The sequence below is a fragment of the Populus trichocarpa genome, chromosome 9 (genome assembly GCF_000002775.5).
Source record: "Populus trichocarpa isolate Nisqually-1 chromosome 9, P.trichocarpa_v4.1, whole genome shotgun sequence".
Taxonomy (NCBI): Eukaryota; Viridiplantae; Streptophyta; class Magnoliopsida; order Malpighiales; family Salicaceae; genus Populus; species Populus trichocarpa.
In genome coordinates, this window is record NC_037293.2 from 9,474,557 (window position 1) to 9,491,274 (window position 16,718).

General features: G+C 33.6%; 3 protein-coding genes and 1 long non-coding RNA gene across 4 annotated transcripts; 3 read left to right on the plus strand and 1 right to left on the minus strand.

Moving 5' to 3' along the window:
- The first annotated feature begins 133 nt into the window (after positions 1–133).
- On the plus strand, positions 134–2,529 carry LOC7456405 (CASP-like protein 5C1). Its single transcript, XM_002313785.4, has 3 exons — positions 134–709; positions 1,870–2,002; positions 2,084–2,529. The coding sequence occupies exons 1-3, from the start codon at positions 579–581 to the stop codon at positions 2,276–2,278; spliced, it is 459 nt and encodes a 152-aa protein (XP_002313821.2). The 5' UTR covers positions 134–578; the 3' UTR covers positions 2,279–2,529.
- Positions 2,530–3,004: 475 nt separating this feature from the next.
- LOC112328655 (uncharacterized) lies at positions 3,005–5,827 on the minus strand. The gene is made up of 3 exons (XR_002983741.2): positions 4,172–5,827; positions 3,763–4,079; positions 3,005–3,483 (listed from the first exon to the last, which is right to left on the minus strand). It is a non-coding gene; the product is annotated as an uncharacterized LOC112328655 (long non-coding RNA).
- A 1,987-nt stretch (positions 5,828–7,814) lies between these two features.
- On the plus strand, positions 7,815–9,152 carry LOC7457500 (uncharacterized). The gene is made up of 2 exons (XM_002313784.4): positions 7,815–8,639; positions 8,886–9,152. Exon 1 carries the CDS (start codon positions 7,928–7,930, stop codon positions 8,636–8,638), a length of 711 nt encoding a protein of 236 aa, XP_002313820.1. The 5' UTR covers positions 7,815–7,927; the 3' UTR covers position 8,639; positions 8,886–9,152.
- A 1,895-nt stretch (positions 9,153–11,047) lies between these two features.
- LOC7457499 (uncharacterized) lies at positions 11,048–11,917 on the plus strand. Its single transcript, XM_002313783.4, has one exon. It carries the CDS (start codon positions 11,171–11,173, stop codon positions 11,690–11,692), a length of 522 nt encoding a protein of 173 aa, XP_002313819.1. The 5' UTR covers positions 11,048–11,170; the 3' UTR covers positions 11,693–11,917.
- Positions 11,918–16,718: the final 4,801 nt, after the last annotated feature.

The window sequence follows — 16,718 nt, forward strand, 5'->3', positions numbered from 1 at the left end:
TTCAAGTTTAGAAGGAAATAAACAATTCTTTTACATAAATATATCATTTTAAACATGAATAACGTACTTAAAATCAATCTATATTTAATTTTGATGCCCTAACCTCCATGATAAATAAAAAATTGCCCTGCCCTAACCTCACTCTTTAAAAAAACGAGAAACGAAAAAGAAGAAGTAAGACCAAGTTTTCTTGAGCTATTAACTACTAAATAGTATTTAGTCACCAACCATAAACAGCATCTCCATTACACTCATCCTTCCTTCTTCCCACCTACAAAAACTAATTGCAGTTTACCTCCAAAATTCTTTGACGTTTCCTTGAACACCAATTCTTCCTCCTCTCCATCTCTCTGTCTTTGGCAATTTCTCACTTTAGGCAAGAAAAGGCCAAGAATGTTGTTCAAATCCTCGGCATAACACGCACATGTTATAGACCTTTGGGTTGATTTAGATGAAAAGTCTCGTGGGGTGGAGATGGCTATGGCTGAGAATTGAAGGGCCAGTAAGATGAGCCTTAAAAAAGAGGGCAATCAAAGAAGAAGTAATAACAGAGGAAGAAGATCCCATGCAACAAGCCCATGGATGATGTACCTGGTTCAGTAGGGACTAGTGCTAGCTTCTCTTTGAGATTGGGTCAGACCATCTTCTCTTCTGCTTCTCTTCTTTTCATGTCTCTGGGTGTTGAATTCTACAGCTACACTGCTTTCTGGTAAACTCTGTTCTCTTCTTTTCATCTCATTCATGGAAGTTCATCTAGTGTCTTCGATTTTGTTGTTTCTTGTTTTGGTATTGCAAGACAGATGTTACATTTTCAATTTATTTTTCTTCGGGATAATCGAACGCAAATTTAGGAGGACACAGATTACCGTAAATCTTAAATTAACTCAATTGTTAGTTTCGATCATGAGTCAAAGCAACAACCTGTGATCGATAATGGAAATAGCCTGCCTTAAATTTCACATGATCTCTTACGTTTTGGTTACTGATTTGTTGGTAGAAATGAGGAAATCTTTTGTTTTAGTGCTGTAGATTTTTCAAAATAATCCTGGAAACAGAATTTGTCCACTCAACAAATCAAGGTTACTTAAATTTTCTATTTTCTGCTTAATTTGTGAAACCATAATGTCTAAGACCTTGTTTTTCCGAACCCAGTCAAGAGCTTTGAGAAATTTACTTCAATCAAATTACTAACTCTAGCCATTATATCAAAATGGATTATTTATCCCCTCAATTTGCCATTTCTGGTCTCAGCTTTCAAGCACGAAAAGTTTTCTTCTGTTTGATGAGCTCTTGTTGATGTTTTTTCTTTTTGTGGCACCCACTTCCTGGCGCTGCGTTGCTTCTGGCATCTTTGACAATATTTCACCTGAGTTTAATTTTATTTTAAATTAGTTAATCAATGTCAGGATCTCTGTGTACTCCCCCTAATAGATCTCTTGCATTTTTCTTGTCCAAATAGTTTCAGGTTTTGTTACTCATCTACCTTCTTTCAAAGGTCCACCTTGTTCTTCTACATGTCACGTCTTTCTCGTCTCACATAAACCTTAAATGAAATGTAGTATAATTTGTGTGATGACTCATAATACAGAAACGGGATTCCACTCTGTCCGTAAGAGCTAGTTTAACTACTGTGTTGGCTCCATGCGGTATGTTCCCTACTTTCTGTTTAGTGGAAAGCATGTGCTAGTGCCTAACTTTTTGTCCAAAAGTTCCAGCGGCTTTAACCATCACTTTCTCAAGAAAGTAGTGCATATTTTGATCAAACAATGGCTGATTTTACTTGCACAATATCAATTGATCAGCATATTGAATCATCAGAGGCCCTTCATGGTTTTTATGCTTTTATAAAATCATATTTTTGTTTTTCAGCTACTTAGTTACAATCATGGGTTTGGCTATTCCATGGAGTTTCACATTGGCAATAGTTGACGGATACTCTGTTCTGGTAAAATGCCCTATTCGACAACCGGGAATACTTCTGATTATTGTCCTTGGAGATTGGGTATGTACCGTAGTGATTTATCCAAAATTAATTGATGCGGTGATTGGAACAAGTGACAAATTCCATCATGATACATGGCAGGTGTTATCAACTCTCATATTAGCCGCAGCATGCTCAACAGCTAGCGTTGTGGATCTCCTGCTCCACTCTAATGGATCTCATTGCCCTCCAAAGATTTGCAGCAGGTATCAAATATCGGCTGCCATGGCTTTCTTGTCTTGGTTTCTGTCTATGGCTTCATCTCTTTTCAATCTTTGGTTACTCCCTTCCTTGTGATTTTTCACTCGTAGTTCAAGGGCAAATTTTGCGATTAGCGTAAGATTGTTAATGGTTAGAAAATCCAAGTTCTGTACGTACACATGTTCAAAGTTTTGACAATTGTGGATCCAAAACCATATGGTTACAATTTTGTTTATGTATTTGAGAAATTATACAAAAGCATTGTAATTAGGTTTAAATTAACTTGATAAAAAACCATCAATGTTTTGTACTTGATGTGCAAAAAGGTTGAAAAATTGTAGTACAAACTGTTGTGGCTTTTCTGTCCAAAGCTCTCAAACGTGGGTATCCTCCAGAATTACTCCTGTTTCCTGATTAAAACCAAAGGGCCCCTGTAATCAATCCTAAACCTTCCACAAACTCAACACTCCACTCGAATTTCTGCTGAGGTGCTTGCTAGGGGTAACTGAAGTTACTGTGGCCTGCTTGTGGGTAAAATATATCTTGCTCGTAACATCGACTTCCAATTAGGTGATTTGACATATTCACTTGGAATTCTATAACATCTGCTACCAGTTCTGTTAAGTTCCATAACAGCAGATTCCTGCATCTATGTACCACGTCGGATCATGATATTTTTGTTAATGCCATTTTCTATCAATGCTTTGCAGACCAGTCAAACTCAAACTACAATATGTACATTAACAGCAACTTATCTTAACTAGTCAGTTCACGAGAGGAAACACCCCTCAACATCCCATTGTTGTACAAGAAGGCAAACGGTTTTTTTTCCCCAGAAAAATCTAGCGATTTTATTGCTGCTCGAGGCATATAACTTTAGAAAGTACAGTAATTTGTTCGGGAAGCTAACTTAAGCTTATAGCCAACTAGGTTTAGCACCAATCTGAACATAAAAGCACTCAACAGTTTTGCGGCAAACATATTATCTCCAACAATATGTTCCAGGCCTGCAGAAGGATATGGATCGATAATCTTTAAGGCCAGCATAAAACTCGTTCTATCAAATCTTAAGTGCCACTCCCTAGTAGTTCACATTTATCACCAATGGACAGACGACATCGCATCAACAGGGAGAAGATTAAAGTCACCAAGTTGGCAGACAACACCTAATTCTTCACGTCTCATTATTCTGCATGTTCTTTTTTTAAGCAGTCATTGCTCCGACAAGGAGCAAAACAAATAGATTTCCTTGGTTGCAACGCACCAGAATCTGCTCATCTTGATGCAAACAAACTCAATACCTACAAGATGAGAAATAAATATATTAACGATGGGGGAAGATAAACATATGCGAACTCATCAATCATTATCTATCTCAACCATTGAATCCACCAAGAAAGGCTGCTTTCTGAATTCATTTGCAGCACACTTGACTGTCTGTTTACATGCTAGACACCTATATGAACATGGACATTTGCATTCATATGATTATAAGCGAGAGAAAAAATATTACTGTCAAGAATCAAGATGTTCTAGAGGACCATACACCACCAACCATCCAATTAGCAAATATCATTTACCTGGTTGTCTTGATCTCATCAATCATTATCTATCTCAACCATTGAATCCACCAGGCAAGGCTGCTTTCTGAGTTCATTTGTTGCATACTTGACTGTCAGTTTACGTGTTCCACACAGCTATACCGCCATGGAGCAGGTGCACTTCTTTGATTGTAAAAGACACAAAAAATGTAACTGTCAAGAATCAAGATGTTCTTGATGATCATACACCACCAGCTATCCTTTTAGCAAATATCATTTGCCTGATAGCAAAATGCAGAGGCTGGCAGCACATCCATGGTGCTAAAAGCTTTCAAAGATCCTTACAGAACATGCACCTGTATTGAACAGTAAAGGAGGAAAAATGATATAACAAATCAAATTTGCAGTAAAAAATGATCACAAACATGTAAGTTTAACAAAAACATACCAAATTTCTCAAACTTTTGAAGGTGAACACAAAAACCCAAGGGATAGGCTCACAACTAGTCAACTGTTAACATTCAATCCTCTTGCTGCTGCTTTTGAGCTACAGACATTTCCTTCTTCAACACGGCTGCCATGTCCTCATTTTCCAACTTCGCATACCCTTCAATAAAAGCACCATAAATTGCTAAATTTTATTAAAATCCTTTCCCCACCATCTCTGATTGAAGTTTCAATGCTTCCTCCAATTTCCCATCCTCGCAAAATCCCTTAAACAACAACTCATAACTCTTCCCACTCGAATGCAAACTAAGATCTCTCATTGCATTCCTCATAATCTTCAAAGCTTCAAAAACTCTTTTCTGCTAACAAAGCCCTCTCCTACACATATTCTTATACACAAGAATAGCCGAATCAACACCCCCAATTCTACAATACCCCTTACTAAGATGCTCAAAAGTAACACAAGTACTCTCAATTCCACTCAACCCCATTTCTCTAAAAAGACCCTCAGCTTTCTCAACCTCTCCAACCTTGCAAAACCCCCCGATAATAGTATTATAAGCAACAATATCAGGCACTATTCCTTTCACTCTCATTTCCTCCCATAACTTCTCTGCTTCACTCAACCTCCCTCCCTCACAAAAAAAATAAAAGCCATTAAAAACACCAAAGCTAAACCCATTTGCAACACAGCCAAATCTGCCCATTTCACTCCAAATCTCCTCAACCATCTGCACTTCACCATCTTTATAGAAACCCACCACTGATTCATTAAAACTATGTACATTAGGCGTATTTCTAAAACCCCTTCTCATTTTCCCCTCAAGTTCACAACTTCCCAATCCGAAAACCTCCTTAAAAACCCCATAACCAGCAAATGACCCTTTACCCCTCGAAACCTCACATATCAAAGTATTACAAGTACTAATTGATGGGCTGATCCCTTTAGACCTTAACATCCTCACAATCTCAAGAGACCCATCAATCCTTTTCAATTCTAAACAAAATTTATCAACAAATCAAACACAAATGGAGCTGAATCACACTCTCTATAAGTTTTCACAAAAGCGTTTTTAAAAAAATCACTTCTTTTAGCGTTTGGTACCTGCGACAACCTTTTTCCTGTACAATTCAGTTCCATCCTGTCTAGTCCTGTCTGCCCCGCAAAGGCACCCTCATCATTAGTTAACAAAACGAGTGACCGGAGTCCGGACCGAATAATGTCCCGGCCCTTGGACTTAAGGTGGGCAAGAGAGAGGATATAAATGATGGTGGCATAGGAGTGGAGATTGTGAGTGCAAAGGGAGGAGTTGTGGAGAGTGAAGCGGTAGGAGCGGAGGGCAAGATGGGGATTTGATTTTAACTGGAGGGTGATTTGGGAGAAGCGAGTAGGGGTGAGGGGTGTGGTGGTGTTGGTGAGGAGAGAGCGGAGGCGGGACCAGCGGGATTTGGAACGGTTGTAGGTGAGGAGGGAAATGATGGTGGAGAACTGGAGATTAGGGGGAGTGGTGGCTGGGTGGTGGAGGTGGTAGAGAGTGGGGTGGCAGTGGAGGAGGTGGAAGGGGGAGGAGGCGTTTCAGGAGTGGTGGTGGCATTGGAGGGAGAGCATCGACTACCGTAGGCTGTGTTGAAAGCCAGCTGTTTTTTTTTCCTTACATTTGTTTTTATTTTAAATTTAAAGGGCCGCAAATCCGAGAAATTTTCCGTAATATAAGATTGACAAGGTACATCGGAAAGTTATTAAATACCCGTTTGGTAATTTTTTTGGGTTAAAATTTATTTATTTTTGTTTTAAATTAAATGTTTTTAGTATTTATAATTTTTTTTTTGATGTAGGTTATAAAAAATAAAGTTTAAAAAATAAAAAAATATTATTTTAATATATTTTAAAATAAAAAATATTTTTAAAAATAATTTTTATTACATTCCAATACTTTATAAATCTGAGCCATGATATTCTGGCAAGATATGTTTCAATACAAGTTATAAGTTGAATGAATTAATCTAAATTTATCTAGTTAAATCTAAAATAATATTGATTTAATATTTTAAAAATTAAAAGTTAAAATTATATTGTTTTAATTTATTTAAAAAATTAAATTAGATTTTGATATAGGATTCATTAACTTGAATAGGAATAATTCTAACTCAATTTAATTTAAAATATAGATCAAATTAGTAAATATCAGAAAGGGATTAATGTATACAGGTAAGTGTGTGTGTACACACACCATATCCATCAGAAACTGGAATAGAAATGCTTTTGGATGATGAAAGAATCATATTCATTGTTGTTCCCTCTCAAATTCTTGCTAGTACGATCACAAAAAGCAACAGGCTCTGAACAATTCCTTCCAGAATCACTTGCATTTATGCTCATATTCCACTTGTTAATGTCTCTGTGCTAAGCTAATTAATGGAAGAAACAAAAGACTAAAAGAAGGCAACTGAGAGAGTCTTGACATCATCAGACATCACAATTATTTCGTTCTTGTAGTGGTACTGATCATCAAACAATGATCAGTCACTGTTGAGTGCTGATCCTTTAGACGTTGTTCTTCGATGATGATGCTTTACCAAGTTTAATGAACTACAAAAACTCAATAATTTATATTCATTCTTAGCCGCAAAGTCTTGTAACTTCCCTTTGAAGCTGCACAATACTATACGTAATCAAATAACTAGGAATAAATTCCCTTAAAAGAAAGATGACAAAGTAGTATAGCCGAAGAGACAGTCATATTTATGGATATTATCAATATTATGCATGCATGTTGCAAAAGTTGCTATCAAATACATGAACAATTTGAAGGTTAGACCATAACATTACTAGAACAGGAATTTGTTCTCCTATGTCAACATTTCTATCGACAGATCAGTGATAAATGTAGATAGAATTCAAGATCTTAATCATCTTCTAGATGATGGATACATCTTAAGGCCACATGCTTTCATTCTTCCATATATTTGATTAGCATTAATGAACATATTTAAATATTATCATTCGAACCATTCTGTCTTTAATTAGTCTTTAGAAAATTAGGTCATATATAATTTAATTAATGCCATATAGACTTTGGATGCTCTACTAGTGATGAAAGTTGAATTATTGCAGAATCTTTGCTGAGTTATTTGGGTAATCTCGTCTAATCAACTTTTTAAGATGCTAAATTCTTATTCTCGTGGAATTTCCCAGGTTTCTTAGTATGTGCGTGATCCCTCTCTAACTAGATATGTGGACAGGACCTAATCCCTTCATTCTATACCTAATTTACCTACATCAAGATCAAAGTTCCAAGTTGTTTGATGTTATAACAAAGATTTATCCGTTGGAACACGTTGTTCAATGTTTTCTGAAATTACTATATTTTTGGATTTCTAATCTTTGATAAGCTTCAGTGTTGGTGGATTGGGACAAATAGACGTGGAAAGTGAAAATTCGTATATATTCTTCAGTGGGACATCATCCAAATATATGCCTAAATGCTCTAATAGGTGCCTTGTACGCCCTTGCCCTTCTTGAAATGGTGATTCTTATGCATGCTCATGTGCCACCATCACCATATCACTAAGCATAATTCCTTGCGTCAATTATAAGCCAAAAAACACACAACTCAAATTTGAAACCCTCAAGCACAGTCTCTATATAGATATTTGACCTCTAATAATCTCTCTATCAGAAACCCATAATTTTTAGCCCTATATAATGCCTGCTTAGGTAAATTGTTAGACGCCGCAAAAAAAACAAGAAAAAACCATGAAATACAGTGAGATAGTTCACTATAGCCACCCTCAACACAAGCTGAGATTTGAGTACTCAGAATTTCCATTCAAGTGTGATGGCTGCAAGGAAGTTGGGATTGGATCGCGTTACAAATGCACCGTGTGTGATTTTGATCTCCATATGCAATGTGCCATCCCCTCTCCCGCATTCTCCCACTCTTTCTACACCAAATGTTCCTTCCAATTCTTCTCGAGACCTCCTGGTGACAAGCCTCGCAATTGTAACGCGTGCGAAAGGGAGGTCACGGGCTTCCTTTACCATTGCAAAGACTGTGGATTTGATCTTCATCCTTGTTGTGCGAAGTTGCCTATGGTTCTTGACGATGGAGAAATTAAGCTATATCTGTACAGGAAGGTGAGTGCATCATGTCAAAAATGTGGACGTAAAGGCAGGAGTTGGAGTTACAGATCTTCATGCAAGAAGTACAATTTGCATGTGGCCTGTGTTAAGGACATGCTCGTGGAGAATTGGCAAGGGTACTTGGGTGAAAAGAGTGTTAGGAAATTTGATACGAGGATTCCTAGCTTGAAAAATACACTCCTTACTCATAACAAGAGCAACAGTAAGGCCAAGAAAGGTTTGGAGATGGCTGGATTGGCCCTTCAGTTTGTTATATCGGCGGTGCTAGGCGACCCAACAAGTCTTATAGCAGGGGTGATTGGTACTATGATTTCAAAAGCTTGATGTAAGCACATGTTATGCTTAGATTATTATGTTTTTCCTCTAGACCCTGCAGTAGAAAATGTACAAGTCCGGTAATATGGATAAAGGATCCATGTGCCTCTTATGTGAATAAATACTATCTCATCTTTATTTTCTCGTGGGCTATTTCTTCTGCTGATTTTTATAGATTTAATGTTGAGAAATTGTAGAGAACAAGACTAAAATGTTTAGTAATCGAGCTGTTCGGCTTATTTTTTTTCCCCTTCAGTCCACTACAGGCCCAGAACAAGACCAAGCTAGGCTTAAAAAAGGGATGCTTCCATATGGGTTGTGATTCCAACTTGCGATGTAAAGACAGGGTGGCTCGGTGTAAAAGAGTCAAGACTGAAGTCCATTATCGTGAATTGCAACGCGATTGAAGAGTGAACCCAACTTTTTTTAATTTAATTAATTAATCCATCCTAAATATTATTATCATCTATGATTTTTCACTATTCAGTGAACTTAAATTTCATTTTAGTTCCTTAATTTTTCATATTTAGTGTCCTGTAGTTTTAAATATTTGTGTTTCAATCTTAAATTTCATTTTCCTCACTTTTAATTTTTATAAGTTGAAAAGGAAGTAAGAAAATCACTAGAAGTAAGAAAATCACTAGAAATTAATGAAATGAGAGAAAAGCTTTGGATTAATCTAATTTCAAATAAAAAGATTGATCTTGTTGTTAATAAATTTATTTTAGAGAGGAGAGTTCAATGCAAGTGGTTTTGACTTTAATCATATAAAAAAAAAACAGATCAAGATCCAAAAAGATTTTTTATTTGAATTTGAATTTTTAAACTGAATTGGAGGGTGTTTATTGGTTAGAAATAGGGTTATTGAGATCCCTTAATTTGTTTTTATATTTTTAGGTGATAATATATTAAAAAATGGGTTTAAAAGTAAAAAAACTTGGACGATTTTTCTGGTCATTAAAGGTGAACAAAACTTGTTGTAATAGAAGATGTGTTGTTCGTTCTATTTTTAAGAAAGAATTTGAGTGGATAACATATTATTCATTTATTTTTAAAAAAATAAGCATAGAAGTTTTTTCTTTGAGACTATGCACATGGGCCCATCTTTTAAGGTCCAAACACATCTGATCTTTTTTAAATGACTCTTCAACTATATTCTAATATTTTGTATTTTAGAATAATTTTTAAATAAAACTATTATAATAATAATAATTGAAAATTTACCTGATTATGTGATAATTTTCAAATAAGATTAGATTTTTTTTATGGTAATAGATTAGAGAAGATTACTTTGGTGAAGTTTTTAGTCATTTGGATATAGTAGAAAGCCCAATTAACCTTAAGCTATACAATGGGTAACGTTACAATTATATATCTATTTCTAAATACAGCGACCCGTGCTTAGCCTTTCAGTAGTCTTTGAATTTAAGATATCTTAATGTAGAAAGATTCCACCTTAGTTCTAATTTTACACTTATTAAAAAAAAAGGTGAAATAATAGATTGAAAAATGAACTTGGAGGACAAGATAATTAATTAATTAGTTCCCTTAATCTCACGTCTTACTGCACACATGCTTGGTGATTGTAGCAATTAAGTCATTAATTAGTAGGAAATATTCGAATGGAAAGTAACCAAAGATAATAATAAATTAAGAAAGGATATCAAACGATATCTGCTTAAAATATTTGGATAGTGATATATATTCTCATTCCACAATTCGTTATTAATTTTCACTCTACTATTCTCTCTCTCTATATAAATAATATGACTATATATATTAAATATACGTCTTAATTCCTGTATAATTTTAGATTCTAAAATAATCTTTTTATGCTACGTACTTTGAATGTGTTAATAAGAAGAAAATGACTACAAGAAAACATAAATTTCAAGTATTTTATTTTATCTTCAATTGTTATAATTTACCATGTATATTTTCTTTAATAATATGTTATTTTTAACGGTAATCGACGTCTTTCTAGTTCCTAATATATATATATATATATATATATATATAGCGAAGTCATTACATCACAAAACAATATACACTAAATTATTATTATTATTATTTTATGATCTACAGTATATGATCATTATTAGAACCCCAAAAAATCCAGGATCACGATTCATTAAGAGATTATTCATAAGATTTACAATATCTACCAACCCAGTTTTAAGTTTGTAAGAAAAAATATTTTATGTAACTTGTACTTTTACAAAATAAAATCATAAAAAAATAGACATACATTACTTTTTTTTAATAGAGAAGGACTATTTTAAAATTTATTACTTCAAAAAATTTAATTAAAAACAAAAATATATTAAATACAGTTATTCCAGTCTTTGCTATAAATGATGGAGCAGGAATAACAAAAATTGCAGTGACCATCCAAATAATTAACCAATGGATTCATAAGTAGCCACTATAATTAAGATTTATTTATTAAACACGGCAGTATCCTAATCAAACACCCCTAAATCATGACCCTCACGAGCACAACAACCATAAATTGAAAGTCCAAACTAGGAAAAACAACCTATGGGCAATACTTGCAGTTCATGTGAACCCACCTCAGTGGTCACAGCAAACCTGATCTATGAAGATGGCAAACTCGAAGAATTTTCATACTCAATTAGGGTTTCACAGATACTACAAAGAAACCCTACTTGTTTTGTATGCAAAGCAGATGATATGGACTTCGATGAATATGTTTCAGCCATCAATCAAAATGAATATCTTCAGTTAGGTCATCTTTACTTTGTGTTGCCATCAAGTTGGTTAAACAATCCTCTTAGAACTGAACAGATGGCTGCCTTGGCGGTGAAGGCAAGTTTGGCTCTAAAGATGGGTAATGGGGGTGGAGATTGTTGCTGGTGTGGGATAAAGAGGTTGGATCCTGTGATCGAGTGGACCAGCAAGAGCACTAGCGATGAGACTAATCCGACAGTGGCGACAGGCACGCACCATGAGGGTGGAGGATTTGTTGTGAAAAGAAGAGGGAGGGCTGGTGGCGGAGAAAGGAAATCAACTACAAAACTGAGTGCTATCTTGGAGGAATAAGGTGAGGCCGGGGTGCATTTTAGTCTTGTTAAGTGTCTTGAATTAATTTAATGATTTTCTCTCCCCTTTGAAAATGGGAGCAGCAAGAATATTTGCCAGTGATTTCAATCAAGTTATCTATCCCTTTTATTATTATACACACTTCACTATTGGCAACGAGTTTTGTTGCTTATGTATAGAATCAAGCCAGTCCGCTGCAGATTATATATATTTTTTTTCACATAATTTTGTTTTAATTACCTGAACTATTTAATTTGTGCTGCTACTATATTTCGTTTAAATCGCCACATTAATTTTCACCCCTCTTGATAACTAAATTTGATTGTTAGAAGAAAAAAAAAAAAACAGGGTTTTACGTTGTATATCAATTAACAAAACATATTAAGTTAATGAAGTACTGTAGCTCAACTAGTATTAGTGTTCCCGTCTTCCTTCAAAAGCTCTTGAGCCTCTCTTTTGTAAAAATAAAATTTGATTAATCGCTGGGAATTTATTGGCACACGATGTTTCCTGCTAATCTTGACTCTTATCTAGCTTGTTGCCTTGTTACATCAAGTAACCAGGCGCGTAATAAATGTTTTGGGGGGGGGGGGGGGGGGGGGTGGTTTATGACTTATATATTCCGTGTGAAAGTCCAGGGAATGTTGATTAATTAGGATTTATAAACAAGGTATCCAGGGAGGCCTCTGTTCCTTTCGAAACAAATTAATTTCTACCTCCACAAACAACAAGAAAAAACGAGGCAAATGCTTGGGTGGAAAGTTCTATGGTAGCTTCGTACGTCGGAGAAATTAATTAAGGGTGTACATTCAATGTTTCACTTTCAATGTTACTCCCCATTCGAGAGAGCCGAATTAATTAAATTTTGTCTGCAAAATTAAAGATCCCACAATGCACATGCCGCTGCTTTTATCCTTAGGGAATTGAATTGATAGAGGAGAAATTAAATTAGTGATTTAAAAGATCCAAGATTCTTAAGAGTACAACTTATTTATGCATCTAATATAGAAAAATTACACTATCCCATTGAAATATTATCCTATAATAGGCGCGCAAAGACTTTGAAAACAAGGAGTGACTAAGGAATCTTGGCTTCTGTCGCTCCTATGCCTGTTCCTTTCTTCTTCTTTTTTCTTTTCTGGTTTCCTTTTCTGCAGTTCATTGAACCCTCTGCAAGCCACTCTCTTGTTGGCTTAGCTTTTCTTTTTCTCTCTCATTAATGAAACCAAGGATTACCATAAAAAAAGGCAAAGACTTGGATACTAAGGAATTGTATTTAAGAAAAAGTAAACAAGATGTGACGAGTGCAGAAAATGATCAAACAAGATGTGACGACTGCAGAAAATGATCAAATAGACTAATACGCTGGGGAAAGTAAAATATACTACATTTGAACCTGAGATTGGTCCTGCACGTTACTCATACAATTAGCCAGAAACGAGAATCACGAGGTGTGATATTAATATTCTACAAAGCAACACCATAACATAATAAAGTAAATAGATATTGTGCATTTATAATAATAATAAAAAAGAGTCAGAATATGCTGTGACGACTTAATTTGTGACTTTTAACCACTTAATAGGGCTACTTTGGTAATGGTTTACATTGTGTTTTTTAAAATTTTAAATTTTTTTAATTTAAAATTAATTTTTTTTATATTTTTAGATTATTTTGATATACTAATATAAAAAATATTTTTAAAAAAATAAAAAAAATTATTTTGATGTATTTTAAATGAAAAACACTTTGAAAAACAATCACTACCATACTCATAAACACCCAATTCATCTAAAGTTTCTTCCTAGATAGATAAATAAATACAACTAACTGAGATATAATATTTAGTCTAAATACACGAAACTATTTGGTTAGTTAGGAAAATCAGATTCTTAGCTTTTATCGCCAACTTTTATTTTTATTTTTTAGTAGATTTGGCTATTCCAACTAGATTAAACTAATTAAAATTCAATAAGGATGTTTTAAATAGTATTTTTTATGTTTTTATTTTTCTATTCTTTTAATTTTAATTATTTTTCATAGCTGGTTTTTGCTTTATATATATATATATATATATATTATTTTCAAGTGAATTTTATAAATTATTAACTTTTCAAAATATATGAGATTTTTTTCTATAATTCAAGGATATAATCTAAGGATTTAAGAAACTCTAGTTATATCTTTTAAATGCGCTACATGAATATCACCGCCCAATCACCCAAATAATTAACGCGGCAACAATTGTGGTCGTTGACGAGGTCTTTTCCTGGAAGAAGCGCACATATCTTTAACTCATTTTCCTAGGTCGGTTTAGTGCTTTCTTAGATGTTAACAGACAACGCCATTGATTTGCATGGGAGAGTACACGTTTTCTTTTCAGGGATTGCTTGGAACACGGTTTAAATTATATTTTTTAAAAATTTTATTTTATTTTATTTAAAATAATGTTTTTATGTTTTTAAATTGTTTTAAAGTACTAATATTAAAAATAATTTTTAAAAAATAATTTTTTTTTTATTTTAATACATTTTTAAATGAAAAATACTTTGAACCGTCATCACTATCACAATCCCAAACACACCCCAGCTGAGCTGCAAACAACATTCTAGAAATTTACAGGAAAGTTTCCTTTGAAGTGCAGATACCCAAATCTTGGAATTCCATGTCAAATGAGGAGATGGGGTTGAAAAGCAATCGAAGATTACACACTACACTTTCTTCTTTATGCGAATGATGCTTCCTCTAGCGGGCAGCAAGGCAAGGCATTTCCGTGTGGCTAGATGCAAAAGCATAATGAAGTGAAAGGCAAAGGAGTTAGCTTGATCATGGCTATAGAGCAATCCAAATTAAGTGAGATACACGAGACTTGCATCAAGTCACATCTACCTCAAAGTGCACCCGTGAACTAAATTTAGAAAGAAGAAAGTGCGATGGCCAGATGGGTGCAGGAGGAAAAGCTAGGGTTAAGAATCGGCCATAATTATGGCGACGAATGAAGTAATTACGCCCATAACAAAGACCGATTAGTACAATCTTTGATGGGTACTTCGAAGTCCTCCATTACTTAGCCAACGATTAAAAAACAGGTAGACTCCTCTTTTTTTTTTTTTTTGTTCTCTCTCCTGTAGTGCCTTATCCTGTTTGGAAGTATGGTTGTATTTTTTTTAAAGTATTTTTTATTTAGAAATGTATTAAAATAATTTTTTTATTTTTAAAAAATTATTTTTGATATCAGCCCATCAAAATGATTTAAAAACACTAAAAATATATTAATTTGAAGCAAAGAGAAAAATAAAAATAAAATAAGTTTTTTTAAAAAATATTTTTAAAACACAAAAATAAAAAATTAACATTAGATGAAGACTCACTCCACGTATCCTCCAATGACTGGTTTTATGGTTGCCATGCACAATTCATAAAACCCAAAACAATGACATTATTTATTATACCTTTGTGTCTTTGTCTTCAAGTAGTTTAAAATCATAGCTAGGTGTTAAAAAAACAGATTGATCATTCTACTCGTACTCATGTATGGATACACCCACGTAAAAATTCAAAGATATATAAAAAAGTCTTGAACCTAATGACAGAAGGTACAGTATGCTTAAAAATTAGGGTTTTCAAAGTAGTAAGGTTAAAAACCTAGTATTTTATTAAAAGTTTTAATAATAATAATAATAATAATCTTCTCCTCAAAATAAACTAAATATTCTTATTTATATTAATCTTAAAATCTTTTATGAAAAATAATTCCTAATTAAAACTAAATCCTTTATAAGAAAGGATTCCTAAATCATTGATTCGTAATTAAAACTTATCTAATTAATAGAATCTATCTAGCATTAGAATTCATAAATAATAAAGCACTAAATAAATTAAAATTTCTAATCTAAATAAGGAAAAAAATCCAAATACAATAAGGTAATAAAAATAATCTCACACAGTAACTTCCAAGTCTTATTTGAATGCCTTCTCTCGAACATCATGAAATTTTAACATAATAGGAAACATGTTCTTTATAATTTTCTGTCAAGATTTCAGCTCGATCTAATGGTTATATTAAAGTTTATGCTTGATTTACTAAGCCATATCTTGGATTCTTATTAAACTCCTCAAAACCTAAAAATCTTAACCATTAATAAAATGATGCAATAAACATTATTACGCTAAAAAATAGGAAGAAATTTTCTAATGTCAATCACCTCTACTTCTAAAAAACTCGCTCTCAATTTATCAATCAAGAATTAAACTCTTCTACTCCAAGTGAATAATATTTTGAATATAGCATTGTAGCCAACATTTTCACAAAGTAGCATGTCCTTGAACGATAAACTTTAAAATTTAATTTATGATGTGCGTATGCTAAAAAAAACTTCATATTTAATGTTATACTTTCCATTACTATGAAGTCCACTTGTAGTTTCTTCACACATTGTTTTTCTTCAAGCTTGACCTCATCATCATTTATGACTTCCAATACTTCAACCTTGAATATAATGAAACTTCAAGATAATTTTTGAAAATACTTTTAGGAGAATTGTTAGAAATTACCATGTCATTGTTTGTAAGATTTTATACATGATTGAAAGATCATCGTTTGCCACTGACTTCTCCAACTTAAGGTCAAAAGACTGAAACTGTTTGTAAGCAATCTCTTTAATCATGATATCTTCAACATGATTAGATAACTTTGAAATTTTACTTTCACCAAACTTCTCCATGTATAAAATCTCTTCGTAATCATCTTGTACAAAGTAAACTTTTAACTTTGTCAATCGCTTAATAAATCTTTTCTTTAAAAATCTCCCATCATAGAATGAAATCTCATTAAATTCAGAAATATGTTTGGGGTTTGGCCTACATTGAGGTAAGTTTCCAAGCAAGTTCCTCTTCTTTTCATGATCCCTATTAGTATTACCCATTAATCGAGCTAGATCTATTATGGTTTGCTCTGAATGATCTAGTTTCTGATCATGAGCCCGCACAATGCCTTTATGATCAATCACATTAATATTTGTGTAAG